A 17,009-nucleotide genomic window follows, 5' to 3' on the forward strand; every position below is an offset into this window, starting at 1 on the left:
ACGGAGAGGATGCCGTGAGTATAAGGATTGCGCAAAAGTGGTTTTCAAAATTCCGAAGTGATAACTGCGACGTGGAGGATGCCCATCGCGCGCTGGTCGCCTAAAGTCTTTAACTGCGACGCCTTGCTCGAACTCGTGTAAGCTGAGCCAAATTTGACAGTCGATATGATAGCTCAGAGGTTAAAATCATCGCATGGAACAGTTCACAGGCACCTGGTTCAGTTGGGAAAGGTTTCAAAGCTGGGAAAATGGGTTCCGCATAGAATTTTCGTCGCCAACCGTCAGCAGAGAGTGAATGTGTGTTCTCAGCTGCTGCAACGGCTTGAACAGTATCTTTACTGGTGCTGAAAAATGGGTCCTTTACAATAATCCTGTTCGCAAACGCCAATGGTTAGATAAAGATGAAACACCAGAACCGACCCCTAGAGAGGGCCTTAACCCCAAGAAAATTCTTCTGTCTATTTGGTCGGATATGGCCGGTATTGTTTATTATGAACTTCTGGAACCAAACCAGACGATAACTGCTGATTTTTATTCCCATCAGCTATCAAACCTGAATGAGACACTTAAAAAAATCGACCGTCTTTACTGAAAAGACGCAAAGTTTTGTTTCACCTCGACAACGCAAGACCTCATACCGCAAGGCAAACATTAGGCAAGCTGAACGAGCTCGGATGGGAGCTAATGCCGCATCCACCACACTCTCCTGATATTGCACCTTGTAATTATCACCTTTTCCGTGGACTTCAATCCCATATGAGTCACAAGAACTACTCCTCAAAAGAAGCTATAAAAAGGGATATCGAAGCGTATTTTGGCTCCAAGTACAACACATTTTTTGAGCAGGGAATTAAAAATTTGCCTGAACGTTGGGAAGCCATTGTAAATAATGAAGGAAAATATATTATTGATTAATAAATACTTTAAACATCTTTTTTATTAATTTTAAAACCAGCTTTAAAAATCACACGAACTTATGGACTGATCTGATAATATGTTAATTATATAATTATTTAAATTAATGCAATTTAGCAAACAATTAGATCTTCAAAGATTTTAATAGTATCCAAAGCCAAAAACCTGTATGTCTAGACACTATCCAGTAGTTGTCGGTTCGTTTTGCCCTGGATCTCGTAGTCGGCGTAGTTGAAGAGGTGCCTCCTGACGTGCCTGGGAGGCGGGTCAAGCTCAAGCAGGTGTCTACATGGGGGAAACCTACAGTAGCACCCCAACAGAAACTCTTTGCAGAGCAGTTTGTTGTGCTCCTTTACAGGTAGCATCTTCGCCTCGTTGTGTAGGTGTTGTAGAGGGGACATCAGAAGGCAGCCCTTCGTGAATTGACTTTATAACTACCTGGCGCATGGCCTACGCAAAAATATTTAATCTTTTTCACAGTGCATACATATTTTCAATTGTTCTTGAGTAAGCCCAATGTTATGCTTTATTTTTTTTGAAATTTTAAAAATGTTTGTCAGAAAAGTAAGGAAACGCAGCTGATTTGTATGTCAGGTAACGGTTTTTCTTTTTTCGAAGCCATAGGTTTGTTTGTTTTGACAACTGTTGGCAACTCCAAATATATTCCATATTCATATATTAGTGAAAAAGCTCACTTCTGAAGCTTTAATTTCCTTAAACCTGGCAGCCCAGAACAGCTGTTAATTTTTTCGCAAAGAAATCGCTACAAAGCGGAATTTTCGGAAATTCGTCGCCATTATATCTTCCGGCTGTAATAGTATATAGAAATTTTTTGTGTAATTTACAATTTAGTTTAAAATTTTTGAAAAAATAACAGGAATCGAAAATCAAAAAAGTCAAAATGTATCTAACCAGACTGAATAATGTGGGACGCCATCTGATTCAACCAACTCTGCGGGCAACACAGAATCCAACTCGTCTAGTTAGTACCACTATAACAAACCGAGAGATCTTCCAAGTGCAAAGCGCCGAAGATTTTGATCGCAAAGTTAAGAAAAGTGATAAGCTGGTAATAGTGGATTTTTTTGCAACGTGAGTACAAACGCATTTCCTAATTATGTAATTCTAATATTTGTTTCGACATTATTTTTCAAAACAGATGGTGCAACCCATGTAAAATGCTCACGCCACGCATTGAGACGGTGGTAGGTGAGAAGGCGGGCGCAATAAAATTGGCCAAAGTAGACATTGATGAGCACAGCGAATTGGCACTCGATTATGATGTTGCTGCGGTACCTGTCCTAATAGTAATGAAAGAAGGAAAAGTGGTGAATCGTATGGTCGGCTTACAGGATACGGATAAGATACGCGCATGGATTGACAAAGCAGTGGAAGAATCCAAATAATTTAAGAAAGTATAACCTTAAATGTAAACAAATAACTTTGTAACCCAGCATCGCATAAATAACTTTTGTTTGAAATTGAATAAAATGGTTTATTAAGGTACGAGAAATATTAACTTTAAAGTGTGTTGAATGAAAATTAAGAGTTATTTAAAAAGTCTTACAAGTTTTACAAGCTATTTAGAAAAGATTATATTCTCACTTATCTTTTTTATACAAATTACATTTACATATTGCATATGAACTATATAGAGTACCAGCCGGGTGTTCCGGGACGCTTCTTATTGCGATCAAGGAAACGTTTGAAGCCTTGTTTCGAATCCTCTAGAGATTTTTCCTCGGCTTTCTTCCGCTCCTCTTTTTTCTCGAATAGATCTGGGAATGTGAACTCCTCAGTTTTCGGCTGTATTAAAAATTAACAATTTCTAAATATTTTCTGATGTGTGTAAAATGAAATCATTACCAATGTTACATAAGCAATCTTAACATCATCTTCCTTAGTTACATAGCCCAAACTTGGGTCGCGTTTTGTTTTGCCCAATTCAATACGAGTACGCACGTCTACTACCGGCAGTTTATAAATTTTTTCCAAATAATTCTTCACATCATGTTTGGTCATCTGAATGGAAACCGAAAATGTGGCGACGTTCTTTGGTTGTTCCTCTGCGGGACGAATTAATTTCATCCAGAAGTTCGGGAGAAATATTCGTAACTGTGGGTTTCCCCGTTGATAAATTGGATACCATCGTGTGGACATTATCTAAATTTTAAGTGAAGATTTTAAGTAAAAATAAACTTATAACTTTGCACAAAGCACCACCAAATAACTTTCTGAATCAGCTGTGCCGCTGTAAAAATAAATTGAAAACATGGGAAAATGAGAGTCCCTTCCACGATGTATGCTGTCAATTTTCTCTCTCTCTTTCGCTATTCTAAAACGAACAGAGCGCAATCAGCTTTGTTTACGTTTTGGAAGTAAGAGAGGAATAAAAAGAATATCTTGTTTGTATGAACTACAATATTTTTTTAATCGCATTTATGTTGATACTAAATAAAAGATTATACTTGATCGAGTGCTTACATTTAATTTATACTAAAATCATAAAGTAACGTGCGCGGGCCATTATTAACATTTCCACATTATAATTATATCAGATTATTTTGACCGACGTTAACCAGCACGTGCGTGCTTTAATCAGCTGTTGCATACCGTGCAGAAAAAATTCACAATTCGTTGAGGTGGAGGAAAATTTAAAATGGCCAAAATTACAAAGAAAAAAGGTAAAGCAAAATCCCAACCTAAGGAAAAACTCACACGCAAAGCACTTCGTAAACTAAAACAGCAGCAAAAGATAGAGAACAAGCGCTTGTTTTTCTCAAATAAAACCAAAGGTGCGGCCTTGGTTGCTGATGCAAAGGCAGCCGCAGCCAATGCGCAACAATCAAAGAAAGTAAAGAAGCGCAAAGCGAAAAATGTTAACAAAAATATAACACCCGATGATATTCCAATCGAGGAACTACTTTCTGGGAGAGTAGATTCGGACAACGATGAATCGATTGCATCAGATTTCGCCGATGACGATGTGGATGCGCGTATTCCGTCAAAGATGGCAAAACGCGAATTCCCAACGCACGCAGAAAAAGCTAAGAAACGCCAGCAGCAACAACCTACACGCCCTGATGCTGAGGAGCAACGTCGACGTGTATTGAAGCAGCAAAAAGACTTGGAAAATGTGGCACGAAAGCACCGACGCAAGCAGCTTATACTGGAAAACGAAGACGAGGATCGTTTAATATCGAAATTGGAAAAAAAGTTAAAGCTTAACAAAACTAAAGACAAAAATCGCTTGGTACGTAAAATGTTTAGCGATGGCTTAGACTATGCATTGGAGTTCTGTTTGGATGACGAAGAAGAAAAGCGCAAGCGTGAATTGAAGGAAAAACGAAAGGAAGAGCAAAAAAGACAAAATGAGAGCGGCTGGAGCGATGAAGATGCATTTAGCGGTGAAGAAGGCGAAGACTCTGGAGGTGAGGAAATGGACGAGAACTCTGATGATAGTAGTAAAGGCACCCAAAGTGCTTATAGCGACGAAGATAGCGAGGCAGACGATCAGCTACGGCTGGAAACTAAAAAATCGGAAGAGCAGTGTGAGTATAGTGATTTATCATACATAATATAATAAATGTAGTAAAACATTTTATTTCCAATGTAAAGTTAAAGAAGATATTTATGGAAGAAAACGTGACAAGGAAGGCAACATTATAAAAGATGCTGTAGCGGCCAAGTCTGAATCAGGTGCTGAGCAGCCCCAAAAATATGTACCACCCCATCAACGTGCTTTACACGCAGCTACTCAAAATGACAACAAACAATCGCAAATCTTGGAACGATTGCGAAAAAACTGCAAGGGACTGCTTAATCGTCTCTCTGAGGCAAATCTACACAAGATCGCAACTGGTATTGAGGAGTTGTACATGAAGAATTCTCGCTACAACATCAATGCAACTTTAGGTGCGCTTTTGCGCGAGGCCTTACTTGGTCAGACTATGGTCAATGAACGTATGGTGCAGGAACACATGGTGTTGTTGGCATATCTACACGCACAAGTGGGCAATGAAATTGGCGCCCACTTTTTGCAAATGTTCATTGAACAATTCGACACATACGTTAAGGAGATTCATACGCTAGCGGTGGAAGATAAGCGACTGAATAATTTAGTTTTAGTACTCGCTTACCTATATATTTTTAAAATCTATGAACATCGTCTGCTACTGGAGATAATCAGTCGATTTTCCGATAATTTGTGCGAGAAATCCATCGAGTGCCTACTACTCATTTTCCAATCGGTGGGCTTCAAATTGCGCAAAGATGACCCGCTTGCATTCAAGGAGATGATGTTAAGCGTACAGCGTAAGATCGCTGAAGCGCCATTGGAGTTGAAGGAGAATTTACGTCTTAAGTTTATGGTCGATATATTGAACGCAGTTAAGAATAACAATATAAATAAAATTCCACAGTTCGATCCCGAATTAGCTGAAGATCTGCGTAAACGTTTGAAAGCCATGTTGCGCAATGACAAATATGTGACCACACTCAACATAACTATGGATGATTTGCTGCGTGTGGATCAAGTGGGCAAATGGTGGGTGGTTGGTTCGGCGTGGAGTGGCAAGATCGACGACATCAACGCTGCTACGAAGCAAAATAGAGACGAGTGTGTGGCGTCTAGTGCGCGTTTCTCTGAAAAGCTGTTGAAGTTGGCAAAACACCAGAAAATGAATACGGAGGAGCGGCGAAACATATTTTGTATTATAATGGGTGCTGAAGATTATGTGGACGCTTTTGAAAAGATACTACATTTAGCGTTGAAGGATCAGCGCAGTATTGCCTATGTGATTATCCATTGCTGTTTAAATGAGAAGCAATCTAATCCGTATTATGCACATTTGGCGCTCAAATTCTGCCTTTATAACCGCAAGTATCAATTGGCCTTTCAGTTCGCCACATGGGATCGCATTAACGAAATCGAATCGTTGAATAAGATTCAGGTGAAAAATTTGGCGAAATTCTTGCAACATTTAATATTAAAAGGCGGCTTGCAATTGACGGTGCTGAAAGTGGTGAACTTCCTGCAACTAGATAAGTTAAGTTTCCTATTCATGAAGGAAATAATGGTTGGCATATTGTTGAGCGAGCAGGAGAACGAAATTTATCAGGCCTTCGAGCGTGTTGCCAAAAATTCCAAACTTGGCGCGTTCAAAAATAGTGTGCGTTTGTTTACACAACATTTTCTGCTGCAGCATGAAAGTAAATTAAAATTGCATGAGGATCAATTGGCGGTATTGAAAAAGCGAGCAGATTATGTCGACAATATACTAGCCTATGTAGACTTGTAGTTTTTCTTTTTATATATATTTAATGTATGTAAATAAAATAAACGTAAGACTTAGCATCAAAGGCAACTAGCCTTAGTCACTTTTGATATACCCAATGTTTCTTTTAATCTTTTACTAAACTAAAATTTTTAGAACTACGTCTATACTATGTATACAAAGCAATCGTTGACAATTTCGCGTTGCTGAATTTTGTGCTGCTCCCGTTGCGCTAATTGCTTAGTCGAAGCTTTGCAACAAATCACGTGCCCGCTGATAGCGCGACGAATCAATAACAGCTTTTCGTTCTTCCTCGCTGCTATTTGGTTGTGCGCATTGTTTGTCGAGTTCATCAATGCATTCTTCGGCTAATTTAATTACTTGTGCCTTAGCTGCACCTTTCGAGCTTGACAAGTACTCCAGCGCAATTGGCCACATTTCTGCGCTAATTTTTTCCTCTTCAAATACAGTTCGCTGTATGGAAATTTGTCGTAATTTTTCGAATTTCCACTCGGCACGCGCATTCTTCCACTTACGTAGGTACTCTTCATTACGGTAACGTTCTTTGCTTACTGTTTGATCCTTGGTCGTCTGCAGACGTTGCTCATGCTTCTTCTTTTTCTTTTGTCGTACTGTTACGACGGCAAGCACATTTTCTGGTTTTTCACTTTCGCACAACTCTTCCAATGTAGGTTCCTGCATTTCCTCTTCAACAGGCTCGTCCACAGTTGCTTCATCTTGACCATCATCTGTGTGCTTGCTACGTTTCTGCTTAATGACGCCTTTCTCTTTATTCTTCCGCTTCAGAGTTTTAGCCGGAGCTTCTAAGAAAATATATAAAATATTATACTGGAACACTTCTCTAATGCGGTTTCTTACCACCAACGGCAGCGCACTCCGTTGATTCCACGATAAGGCTTTTGCTCGCCACTTCCTCCTCATTTTCTTTTGACACATGTTTTCGCTTTTTTGCTTTCGATTTATGCTGTGCTCCGTTAAGAGTATGCTCGGATTTTGTCTCTTTTTTTGCCATTATTTTTCAATTTTATTATTTCTACATATAATTTTTCATTATAAACAAATCAAACGTCAATACGATTTCACGTGTTGCTTCTTCTTCTATTGCACCAACTCACAGTACACGTCCAATAATTGTGCGTTCACAGAACTGCGGGAAAGTCCTGTCAAATTTTTACTCCATTGGTGAGTCAAGGCGAATCCACACAAGGTGACATCGCTATAGTAGCTAATTTGTATTTTTCCTTGCGATTTGGTGGTTTGTATGCAAAGTGCTCTGCTGCTTCAATGCTGCCTTATTTATTTGTTTACATTTTAATTGCGATTTTAACATTCGAGCTATCAAATTGCAAAAACAAAGTACATGTAATTGCAGTTGTTGCTCTACCGGTGTCACCTTCGTTGAATTTGCCTTCTCGCTGAGCGCTCGATAACCAAAACAAATGCAATGAAAATGCATAAACTACGAATGACAGTCGGAAAAGAGGCATGGAAAACCTTATCGCTGTTGTTGTTATTGTTTTCGCGAAAAATTGCTAGTCGTACGGGTCAGTTTGTTTATTGGAAAATTGCCGCAAGCCTTTAATGTAAATGTGTTCTTAGTTCTTCTAAAATAAGAAAGCACAATAAATTAAGTATTTTTCATATCAAAGAGTAGTTAGTTAGCAAATGTGATTTAGTTGTTGTGTCTCTATATCAACCATCAATTAAAAGAAAATGTTCTAGTTTAAGATAGTCTGCAAAAGTGTGTTAAATTGTAGCTGTAATCACAGCGGCTCATCGTCTAAATGCAAATTCTAAATTTAAAAAAAAGGTAAGTTTTAATCTTTACTTCGTAATATTGGAAGAAGCGCAAGCTGCGTTTGTGAAAATGTGTGAAGCTGAAAGTGTATATAAAGGCGGTGCCAGCAGCGTTTTCTTTTTTTTTACTATTTTTCCTAAGTGAATTCGCGTGCATACCAAGTTTGATAAACAATCTGTGTTGTGTTTGATAAAATGTCGCGCAAAATAAGTGCCTTAATAAATTTTTAACTGCTGCGATAAAATCATTGCACTTCCCGACTTTCGGTTAAGGACATGACACGGCGATTGCAGTTGAATATCACAACGGAAGCCTAAGCACAGGGTGAGTAGCCAGCATAATATTAGTAAAGTTTTTATTATCTCGTTAATTAATTATTATAAGACTAAGCGTTTGAGTCCCAAGCAGCGGGATCGCACTGTTGGGATTTTATGTCGAGAAAACCCAGTAACCAAATGATGGTGCATTACCGCTTCTTGTTGTTGTTGTAGCAGCATAAACATTCCCCATACTTACAAACGGGGAATGCTGCTGGAGTGACAGTCCTTGGCCGGATATAAATCCGGGGCGTTTCGATAACGTAGAACCGACTGTTGTGGAAACGATTGCCGATTACCGCCTCTTGAAGTCGCGAGCTCAAATGCATTTATTTATTTTATAAACTACAGCAGAAATTACCTTACATACTAGACAAAATCTAATTAAAAACAAGTCAAATTTGGCAACAAATTTTATTAACAATCAATATATGGTCATTTCCATTGTGGCGGGTGTGACCGTGTTACTGACATTTTTCGTTATAATTTTAGAATTTAAAACTGTTTCTTAAATTAAAGGACACTAATCCCTGCCATGTGAATATTAAAGTTGTTTGATACCAAGTACATACTAAAAATGCATCATTTCCGACCATAGCTGCCATTTGAAGACTGTGACGGGTGTGACCTTACATATTTAAGCTTTCATCAAAATTTTACTTCCATTGAAGTTTTTGTAAAATTTCCCAAAGAATGCGTATAGAAATGTTGGAGGAGCACATTGTTTGAAGTCTTTCTGGTTGTATGTCATACTTACTTTTCTAAAAAAATCATATTTTTCTTTAAAAAAAAGTTTAGGGGACGGGTGTGACCACTCTATGTGACGAGTGTGACCTAGTATGAAAATTCAAAAATTTTGCTGAACTAAAATTTTTTATTGAATTATGAATAAAAACACATAAAATAACATTTCCTTTTTTTATTCGCTATCATTGACATCACAATACTCTAGACCTGTATTTTTCAAGGAAATTTGTTTAAATTCAGATAAATATGAATAGGAAGCATATACAGAGACCGCATCTTCTCTTTTAAAGGCATGCATTTTTTGAAGGTTCTTTACCATTTTAACGCTTTCCCATCTTTCGTTTAAGAAAGAACTATTCTAATCGATGTCGTCTTTTGATGCGTAAAAAACATTGATCTTATTCAATTTGTGTTTTGCCACAAGATATTTGAAACGATCCAGCGGTGTTTTCATAATACATTATCTAGCTTTAATGGCTATCCATAATGCTCTTTTTACTGTTGCCCCTATACCATCTACTGCGCCTTTACCATGGCCTGTAGCGAAAAAATTCCATGTCACTTCTAACCCAAAATCCTTAGGAGCATGACATATGTTGAAAATTTGTACCTATTTTTAAATTGAGATGCACAACCATCTGAAAAAATGTGTACAACTTTCAAATCAACCCTTTCCTTAAGGTCACTTGTTATCATTTTTAAGAATGCCCAAACACTGTGAACGTCTTTAGCGAGTTGTTTAATAACAGCAATTCTTTTCGATGGACTACGTGGTAGGATTTTCTCAATTTTAGTGACTGTTTTTTCAATGAATGACGTGATTTGAAGCTACCAATTTCAGATGTATTCAAAACACTTGATACTTTCTGCTCATCCTTTTTGCGTTGTCTACTCTTTCGCTTTCTTTCTTTATCTTTTCTCCTTTTTTCTTCCAACGTCGCTTCATCCATTGTAATTTTTTTGGCATCTCTTCTTTTTTTATCTCTTGTTCTCTCTAAAGCCAAATGCAGTTCATATTTTTCTTTATTGTTTTTAAGTTTTTTCCTCTGTTCTCGCTTTCTGGTTTTCGAATCCATTAAAAAAACAAGCACTTCGCGTTAATGTGACGGGTGTGACCAAGTATTTTATATTACTGAATTGCCAAAACGCGAATAAAAAATTAGTAAAATGTCACCAAACTATTTACTACGCATACTTTGTTATCATTGCAAAGTATCAAGTGATTATAATGTACAGTACCAATTTAATTGGACTTTTTTAATTTTTAGTGGAACGGGTGTGACCGAAAATTTTAAAGTTTTAAAAAATGGATAAAAATTTTATTTTACAATGTACCATGTCGAAACTTTGAAAGAATGGAAGCAATAGCTTATTATATTCAAATATAACGGGGTTTTGTCAATAGTCATAAAGGAAGAACAAGAAAATGTAAAATAAAGACACATCGTAAAAAGAATGTAAACTCACTTTTCAGTATAGGCGAAGTTCACAGTGTTGCCAAACTTATTAAACTTAAGGCAAAAATATAGTTTTTGATTTTCCCATATATATTATTCTCTGGCAGACATTATTTGACTGAATTTAAATAAAAACAACTAAATTAATTTTTTTCTGCATAGGGCCGTATTAGGTGGAATTTACCATATGTAAATACAATATTAAGCAACTAAATTTGAAATTTTTTCAAAATTAGATTCAGATAAAGCGAAATCAAGCAGGCTGGAAATAGATAATGAATTATAGTTCCTAAGTGCGCGAGCAAGGGGCGCATTGGTCGCAAATTTAGTCTTAAAGTTGTCCCAATAACTGCGAAGCCTAATTTGAGGAACATCAAAGCCTATTCACTCAAGTGCAACCGGACAGTCAGGGATGCTATTAACTACACTGAAAATAAACGAAAGTGAAAGGACTGCCCCTCTCTTTTCTAGAGATTATAAATGAATTAGCTTTAGCCTAGATATATAGGATGCAGCAGTAGACTCAAATCCTATCAATGTTGTTGTTGTAGCAGCATAAACATTCCCCATACTTACATACGGGGAATGCTGCTGGAGTGACAGTCCTTGACGGATATAAATCTGGGTCGTTTCGGTAACGTAGAACCGACTGTCGTGGAAACGCAAATCCTGTCAATCGTAATGCCTGCTTAAAAATATTCTATGAGCGCTCTCTATTCTAAAGGGTTTTCCAATAAGAGGTGTTATTTTGATATTCAAAGAAAATGCTATTTTTTAGAATAAATTATCGGATGTTTATTTCATCATAAAGAGAAAGGTATGCCGTTAATAGTGGAAAATCCCATCAGGCAAATGACCACCACGACCACGCTTACAGGACAATATCCTTTTCATGAAATTTTCCATAACCGAATTGCAAAGTGGCTGCCCTATGTCCTCGATAGCCACACGAATTCCATCTTTGAGGTCTTGAATCGACCCTGGGCAGTTGGCGTAGACCTTCTCTTTCACGTGGCTCCAAAGAAAAAAGTCACAAGGTGTTAAATCACAAGATCTCGGTGGCCAATTGTGCTCACCTCTTCGAGACATAACTCACAATTCGGAAACTTTTCCCGTAAAAAATCAATGGTTTCGTTGCTTGTGTGGCAGGTAGCGCCGTCTTGTTGAAAACAAAGCGTTGTCCAGATCAATACCATCCAATTCCGGCCATAGCGCAAACCTATTCAAAATAACACCTGTTATTGGAAAACCCTTTATTAAACGAAAGCTGGTAATGACCATGGTGGAAAGAATAATGAGGTGGCGCCCATCGTGGTCCCGTTACTTTGCGCTCAGCGAATTTGACAACTAGTTACGTGATTTTAGCTCCAGTATGGCCAGATTACCATTTTCGTAACTTGATTTCGCATTTTTTTTTGTTATTTAGTCTCGGAGTTTTAGTTCTTTCTTCATGACATTTTTCTAGCTGTTCTAATTAAAATGTCATGTTTATAATTTTGTAAAATATACATTTTTTAATAATTAGTTAAATAATTCACTCAGTTTTATTTAGCTTTACATTTTTTTAACATCTGGTGGCATTGCCCGCGATTGCAGGTGTTGTAGGTATTCTTCTGCTTTCGGCAGTCAAATCTCTATCTCTCTACTGCAGTGTTGCCTAGCTTTGCATACAAAAACGCATTAAAATACCCATTCAAAGAAAATAACCCAACAAATTTTTATTGAATCACTTAAAGAACTTTGTTAAGGGAACGACTTTTTTGCTATATTTGAAGTTATGTAACTAGATAAGGTACTATTTTTGTAAAAATGTCAGTATGGTTTCTTTAGTATTTTCTGATATTTTGTGGCTTATTTTTACAATGAATACACCTCTTGATGCCCTATGTCCCACAAAGGATTGATGGCCGAAAGAAACGATTACACCTCTATGGTTTTAATTCGCGTTCAATAAATATTCAAAGGCTTTTTAAAATGTGTAAAAAGGTTTTTAATCTTAAGAAGAGTTGAGAGAGGGGCATTTAATATTTTTGCATAACCTTAAATGGAGCCAAAAATTAAATTTGCACTTTCAAATTATCAAATTTTATAAGAGTAAAAAAATTTTCATTAGCACTAAAATCTTCTCAGAGTGACCTTTTATAACATTCTTTCTTTAATAATACAGTTTTTTTTTAACTTACAGTTTCGGTAGCTTTAAATTAAACGCAAAAAGAAACAAACACGAAACTTCAAAATTTTCGCATTTTCGGTATAAAAAAGCACTAAATTTATTGCGAAGAGCAAATAGTTGGCAATACTGCACAACTCAGCAAACGTGACGTCACGTACGCTCTGATGGGCGCAATCTTGATCCTATCATTCTTGGGTAATGACAACAGCGTACTCTCAGTGAGAACGTACTGAAAGGTCTCCAAATGCTAACAGCGTACTCTCAGTGAGAACGAACAAGAGCCGTAAACAGCAGTTTATATGTAGGTATACAGATCAGAAAATTTAGATGCATTGCGACGAACGAATCTTAGAATCGAGTATGATTTTGAAAGCATAAAATGAATGTGAGAACTGAAAGAAAATTTTGTATCGCATAAAATTCCCAGATCCTTCAACTCTGTTATACTTTGTAGTAGATTATTAGAAATGGTTTAGGATATTTACAAAATTTATTGGCTCCTCGAAAATGCTAAAAGAAAACATTTTTTAATATTCAAAGACAGAGGCGACTACGTGCACCATTAATGAAGATTGTCCAAGTCGAGTTGAAGCTTCTGCATACGCTGAGTCTTTAAAAGATGAAAAAAATTTAAAATCATCCGCGAATAGCAAAAAATTCGAAAAGGAATCAGATTTGCTTATGTCATTCATAAAAATAACAGAAATAAGTGGCTCTAAGATGCTGTCTTGGAGGATTTAAGCCATTGCCGAGAGCTGGAGTGAAAACCCAAACAAGCTAACTTGTTTACTAGCATCTCGTGCGACACTTTGTCAAATGTCTAAGAGAAATTAGTGTAAATACACACAGCTTCGAGTGCTTTGGAAATCGGCTGGAGTGGGGTCTTGCTGGAAGATCCAATACGCTCCGTTGAAGAGAGTACTGCTCAACTGCTTCACCACGCCTTCTAAGTCTTCCTCCTGGTACACTTTTGCCCCGGTCTTAACCCCTGTTTCGCAGAAATGATGAGATGTAACGCCTTTACAAGACACTCCCCACCAAACCATTACGGAGGCTGAACCCTTGAACAACGTTGTTTGCGTTTTCAGAAGTTTTAGCATAGATTTTGTCGTTTCGCTTATTTAAAAAAAAAAAAGAATAATTTATTCACTGAGAAAGAATGTTTACATGGCCGTTGATTGTGTGCCATCGAAGAAGCTGCTGCATCTGTCGAGTATAATTCTCTTCAAGAGCGTTGACCAGTTGAGCGACGGAAGGCTTTCATATGGAGATCATCTCTAATTAGTATTGACATGGATCTGATCGATACATTCATTTCGCTGCACATGATTTTCTGCTTTCTAAGAGGATTTTTTGCGAATTCTTTCTCAAATGGCATTTATGGCTGCACTGGGTCGAAGCACGCGAGGACGACCACTTCTTTTTCTGTCTGTTACTTTAGACGCTTGGGGATTGAGCGGACGATTTATCGTGCGGTAAACAAATATTCTCAAAATATTAAGTTTTTTCAGCAATCTGTAAATCTCACCACACTTCTGTGAGGAAATCACTGCAATGCGATTTGCCGTAGCTCCCCACTAAATTGTTAACAAACGAAATTTGCCACGAAACTGCGTATAATTTTTGAGTAGACAATGCATACAAACAAACAATTTAATAAAACAGTAAAGTCATCGCTGCCAAATCAAGTTTGAAATTGCATTCAAAGCCGTTTCATTTGAGAAATTTTCATTAGATTCTCCGGTAATACTCTCAGTGTACGTTCTAATTTCGTCAATAGTTTCCATGTTTTCATCAGTAACAAAATCCAAACCGAAATCAACGTTTTCGGTCCATGCATTATTATCAATTGTTATAGATTCATCGGGATTTGTATTAGATTCCCCAATGGTTTTCGATAATTCAAATAACGAAGCCAGCGTTGCTAGCGGAAAATCATCTTCGGGCTCGAACTTAGTCGGCATATTTCTATTCTGGTCAAATCCTGCATTTTGGAAGCAGTTCTTTATGGCCTTTGCCCAGGTATGCTTAACTTGAAGGTTTCGATTTCCAATTACCCCTTAATCTAAAGACTGGCAAAGTGAAGTCATATTACTAAGTAAAAAAATATATTTTGTTATTCTTTAAACGCATATAAAAGAGTTTTGCAACTGAATTTTCGATGGTCGAATTCCATCAGTCTTTATACTATCACTTCACCTGTCATTCGTGCCTTCTTATTTGATTGTCAATTTATCGGAAGCTTTTTAATATCAACTGACGAAAACTCTCTTGGATGAGCGGCTTTCCCAATAACAAGTGGGTTTTCTTTTTTTCCTACCATATTTACACTAAAAGTGTGCATGAAAAACGTCACACTTTAAACGGGACGTCCCCTTTTTCAATTTTTAATTTTTTGTCCGCCAATGAGGAGGAGTTCACGCCCGCTCAACAGAGGTTTTTGTTTGATTTGTTATGAAAAGAAGTCTTAATATCTTTTGATAAGAGGTTCGCGTCTACTCAATAGAGGTTTTTGTGTAAATTTTATGGAAAATTACTGTCCACGTCCGGCCAAGAGAATGTCCGCTTAAGAGAGATTAATTTGTTCCGAAATTTAAACTTAAAATTTGGTATAGGGAAAAATGTCCCCCCAAGGGATATGTCCATCCAGTGTCCAATGTAGCATAAAAAAATTGAAAAACCAGATCCTATCCGTAGAAACGAGCTTAGAAATGGAAAAAATAATACGGCTATAACTTTGTTTCATAGATATGGTATACAAGGTGGCGCCAAATTAATCACTCTATTGGAAATTTTTTTAAACTTTTTGCAAATGGCGTCGTAGGTTAATCATATTTGATACTTCTGAACTAGTCAGCTGCAGTACACAAACAGAGAAGCAGCGCGTAAAGGTTGGAATAAAGATTTTCATCACTTACCATTTTTTTAAGTTTATTAACAAAAAATGGTTACAAATTTAATTTTCAAAATAATAGCCATCGCTAGCGACACATTTTTCCCATCTCTCAGGCAATTTGTGGATGCCGCGCCAAAAAAATTGGTCGTCTTTGGCCGCAAACCAATCATCGAGCCAATCGTACGTCTCCACCAATTCCCAGGTCGCTCTTGGTCGATGTGGCGGTGCATTGTCATCAAGTCAGTTCATGCGGCACCCATCTTCCGACCTTTAAAATCATGCTCATGTCTTTCAAACGATTGGAAACGGTGTTTTGGGTCACTCCCAACTGCTCTGTCATCATTTCTTGCGTTTGACCATCATCTTCATCCAACAGTACTTGCAATTCGGCGTCCTCAAACTTTATCGGTGGCCAGCCACGGTCCTCGTTCTCCACGCTAAAATCACCACTTTGGCATTTTGCAAACCACCTGAAACACTGTGCTCTACTTAGAGGATGTCCACCATAAGCTTCTATAAGTATTTGATGAGCTTGAGAGGCGTTTTTCTTCAATTGATAACAGAAAATCAACGATGTCCACAAATCGTAGATTGAAGACACGAAATACGACATTTTTAAGAGCGACAAAAATGCATTGTTGTATGAAACGTAACAAACAATGAACTGAATGTTGTTGACAGATGGCAGACCAACAAAACAAGACATTTGGGAAGGTTTAAAAATACTCCTAGCGACATCTATGGACTAATGGCTGAAAGTTTCATTTCCTAGGTATACACCTGGTAAAATAATTTATTTTATTTAGTAAAAAAATTATTCAAAACAAAATGTACGATTCCTTTTACGCCAACTTGTAAGTACATATTTTGACGAATATTGAACAATCGAATAACGAATGCAAAGCCTCCTAAGACTCACCGATGGTATTTAGTATTATGCACTTCATTCCTATCCGTGGACAAACGGTAGCAAAAGAAACAATTGAGATTTCCTAAGAAGCAAACTTATGAAATTCATCTAGCCGTTACATGGGAAAGCAAAGATACGCGAACTAGCTGTGGCTCCTAAATCATTTATAGCGCACCTGTTCGATACCAGTGGATTTCTCTGCAGGGCGAATACAAACATTTCCCTTTCCCTTTGTTGTGCAGCAAATCAATTTGGAATGGGGAGCTCGTCGATCGAGGTGCTGTCTTTAAATTTTATAAATTTCACGATTTCTATTTTTGCCGGCATCCGCAAGTGACTACATAGGAAAACATATATGTATGCATGTATATATATATTTATATTTGGTATACGAGTATGTGTACTTAAACAGCTGCGGACATAAAAATGTATGCAACTAAAACTCTAATCATAAAGGCTATGAAATCTAACAGGGCGAAGATTTAGCGCATAGGTTACG

The 17,009-nt window shown here is 37.4% G+C and overlaps 4 protein-coding genes across 5 annotated transcripts; 2 read left to right on the forward strand and 2 right to left on the reverse strand.

Annotated features, from left to right (window-relative positions):
• Positions 1-1,629: 1,629 nt before the first annotated feature.
• On the forward strand, positions 1,630-2,434 carry LOC128859854 (thioredoxin, mitochondrial). The gene is made up of 2 exons (XM_054096969.1): positions 1,630-2,007; positions 2,075-2,434. Exons 1-2 carry the CDS (start codon positions 1,817-1,819, stop codon positions 2,319-2,321), a joined length of 438 nt encoding a protein of 145 aa, XP_053952944.1. The 5' UTR covers positions 1,630-1,816; the 3' UTR covers positions 2,322-2,434.
• A 51-nt stretch (positions 2,435-2,485) lies between these two features.
• LOC128859853 (39S ribosomal protein L23, mitochondrial) lies at positions 2,486-3,185 on the reverse strand. Its single transcript, XM_054096968.1, has 2 exons — positions 2,782-3,185; positions 2,486-2,721 (listed from the first exon to the last, which is right to left on the reverse strand). The coding sequence occupies exons 1-2, from the start codon at positions 3,073-3,075 to the stop codon at positions 2,563-2,565; spliced, it is 453 nt and encodes a 150-aa protein (XP_053952943.1). The 5' UTR covers positions 3,076-3,185; the 3' UTR covers positions 2,486-2,562.
• Positions 3,186-3,282: 97 nt separating this feature from the next.
• On the forward strand, positions 3,283-6,305 carry LOC128859851 (nucleolar MIF4G domain-containing protein 1 homolog). The gene is made up of 2 exons (XM_054096965.1): positions 3,283-4,466; positions 4,534-6,305. Exons 1-2 carry the CDS (start codon positions 3,575-3,577, stop codon positions 6,213-6,215), a joined length of 2,574 nt encoding a protein of 857 aa, XP_053952940.1. The 5' UTR covers positions 3,283-3,574; the 3' UTR covers positions 6,216-6,305.
• Positions 6,179-7,349, reverse strand: LOC128859852 (uncharacterized protein C7orf50 homolog). 2 transcript variants are annotated; one of them, XM_054096967.1, is made up of 2 exons: positions 7,071-7,349; positions 6,179-7,012 (listed from the first exon to the last, which is right to left on the reverse strand). In XM_054096967.1, exons 1-2 carry the CDS (start codon positions 7,222-7,224, stop codon positions 6,432-6,434), a joined length of 735 nt encoding a protein of 244 aa, XP_053952942.1. In that variant the 5' UTR covers positions 7,225-7,349; the 3' UTR covers positions 6,179-6,431. The 2 variants fall into 2 exon arrangements, with proteins under 2 accessions (XP_053952942.1, XP_053952941.1); XM_054096966.1 differs by having other exon boundaries at positions 6,179-7,015; positions 7,071-7,345.
• Positions 7,350-17,009: the final 9,660 nt, after the last annotated feature.

Source organism: Anastrepha ludens, chromosome 4 (assembly GCF_028408465.1).
Source record: "Anastrepha ludens isolate Willacy chromosome 4, idAnaLude1.1, whole genome shotgun sequence".
NCBI lineage: Eukaryota > Metazoa > Arthropoda > Insecta > Diptera > Tephritidae > Anastrepha > Anastrepha ludens.

What these genes read in the sequence shown, in the direction of transcription:
- LOC128859854 (XM_054096969.1), top strand. Translation starts at nt 1,817, where the DNA reads ATGTATCTAACCAGACTGAATAATGTGGGACGCCATCTGATTCAACCA. An exon ending in ATAGTGGATTTTTTTGCAAC is followed by an intron (nt 2,008 to 2,074) that starts GTGAGTACAAAC and finishes TTTTCAAAACAG; the next exon opens with ATGGTGCAACCCATGTAAAA.
- LOC128859853 (XM_054096968.1), bottom strand. Translation starts at nt 3,075, where the DNA reads ATGTCCACACGATGGTATCCAATTTATCAACGGGGAAACCCACAGTTA. An exon ending in AGATTGCTTATGTAACATTG is followed by an intron (nt 2,722 to 2,781) that starts GTAATGATTTCA and finishes TTTTTAATACAG; the next exon opens with CCGAAAACTGAGGAGTTCAC.
- LOC128859851 (XM_054096965.1), top strand. Translation starts at nt 3,575, where the DNA reads ATGGCCAAAATTACAAAGAAAAAAGGTAAAGCAAAATCCCAACCTAAG. An exon ending in TAAAAAATCGGAAGAGCAGT is followed by an intron (nt 4,467 to 4,533) that starts GTGAGTATAGTG and finishes TCCAATGTAAAG; the next exon opens with TTAAAGAAGATATTTATGGA.
- LOC128859852 (XM_054096966.1), bottom strand. Translation starts at nt 7,224, where the DNA reads ATGGCAAAAAAAGAGACAAAATCCGAGCATACTCTTAACGGAGCACAG. An exon ending in GGAGTGCGCTGCCGTTGGTG is followed by an intron (nt 7,016 to 7,070) that starts GTAAGAAACCGC and finishes ATATTTTCTTAG; the next exon opens with AAGCTCCGGCTAAAACTCTG.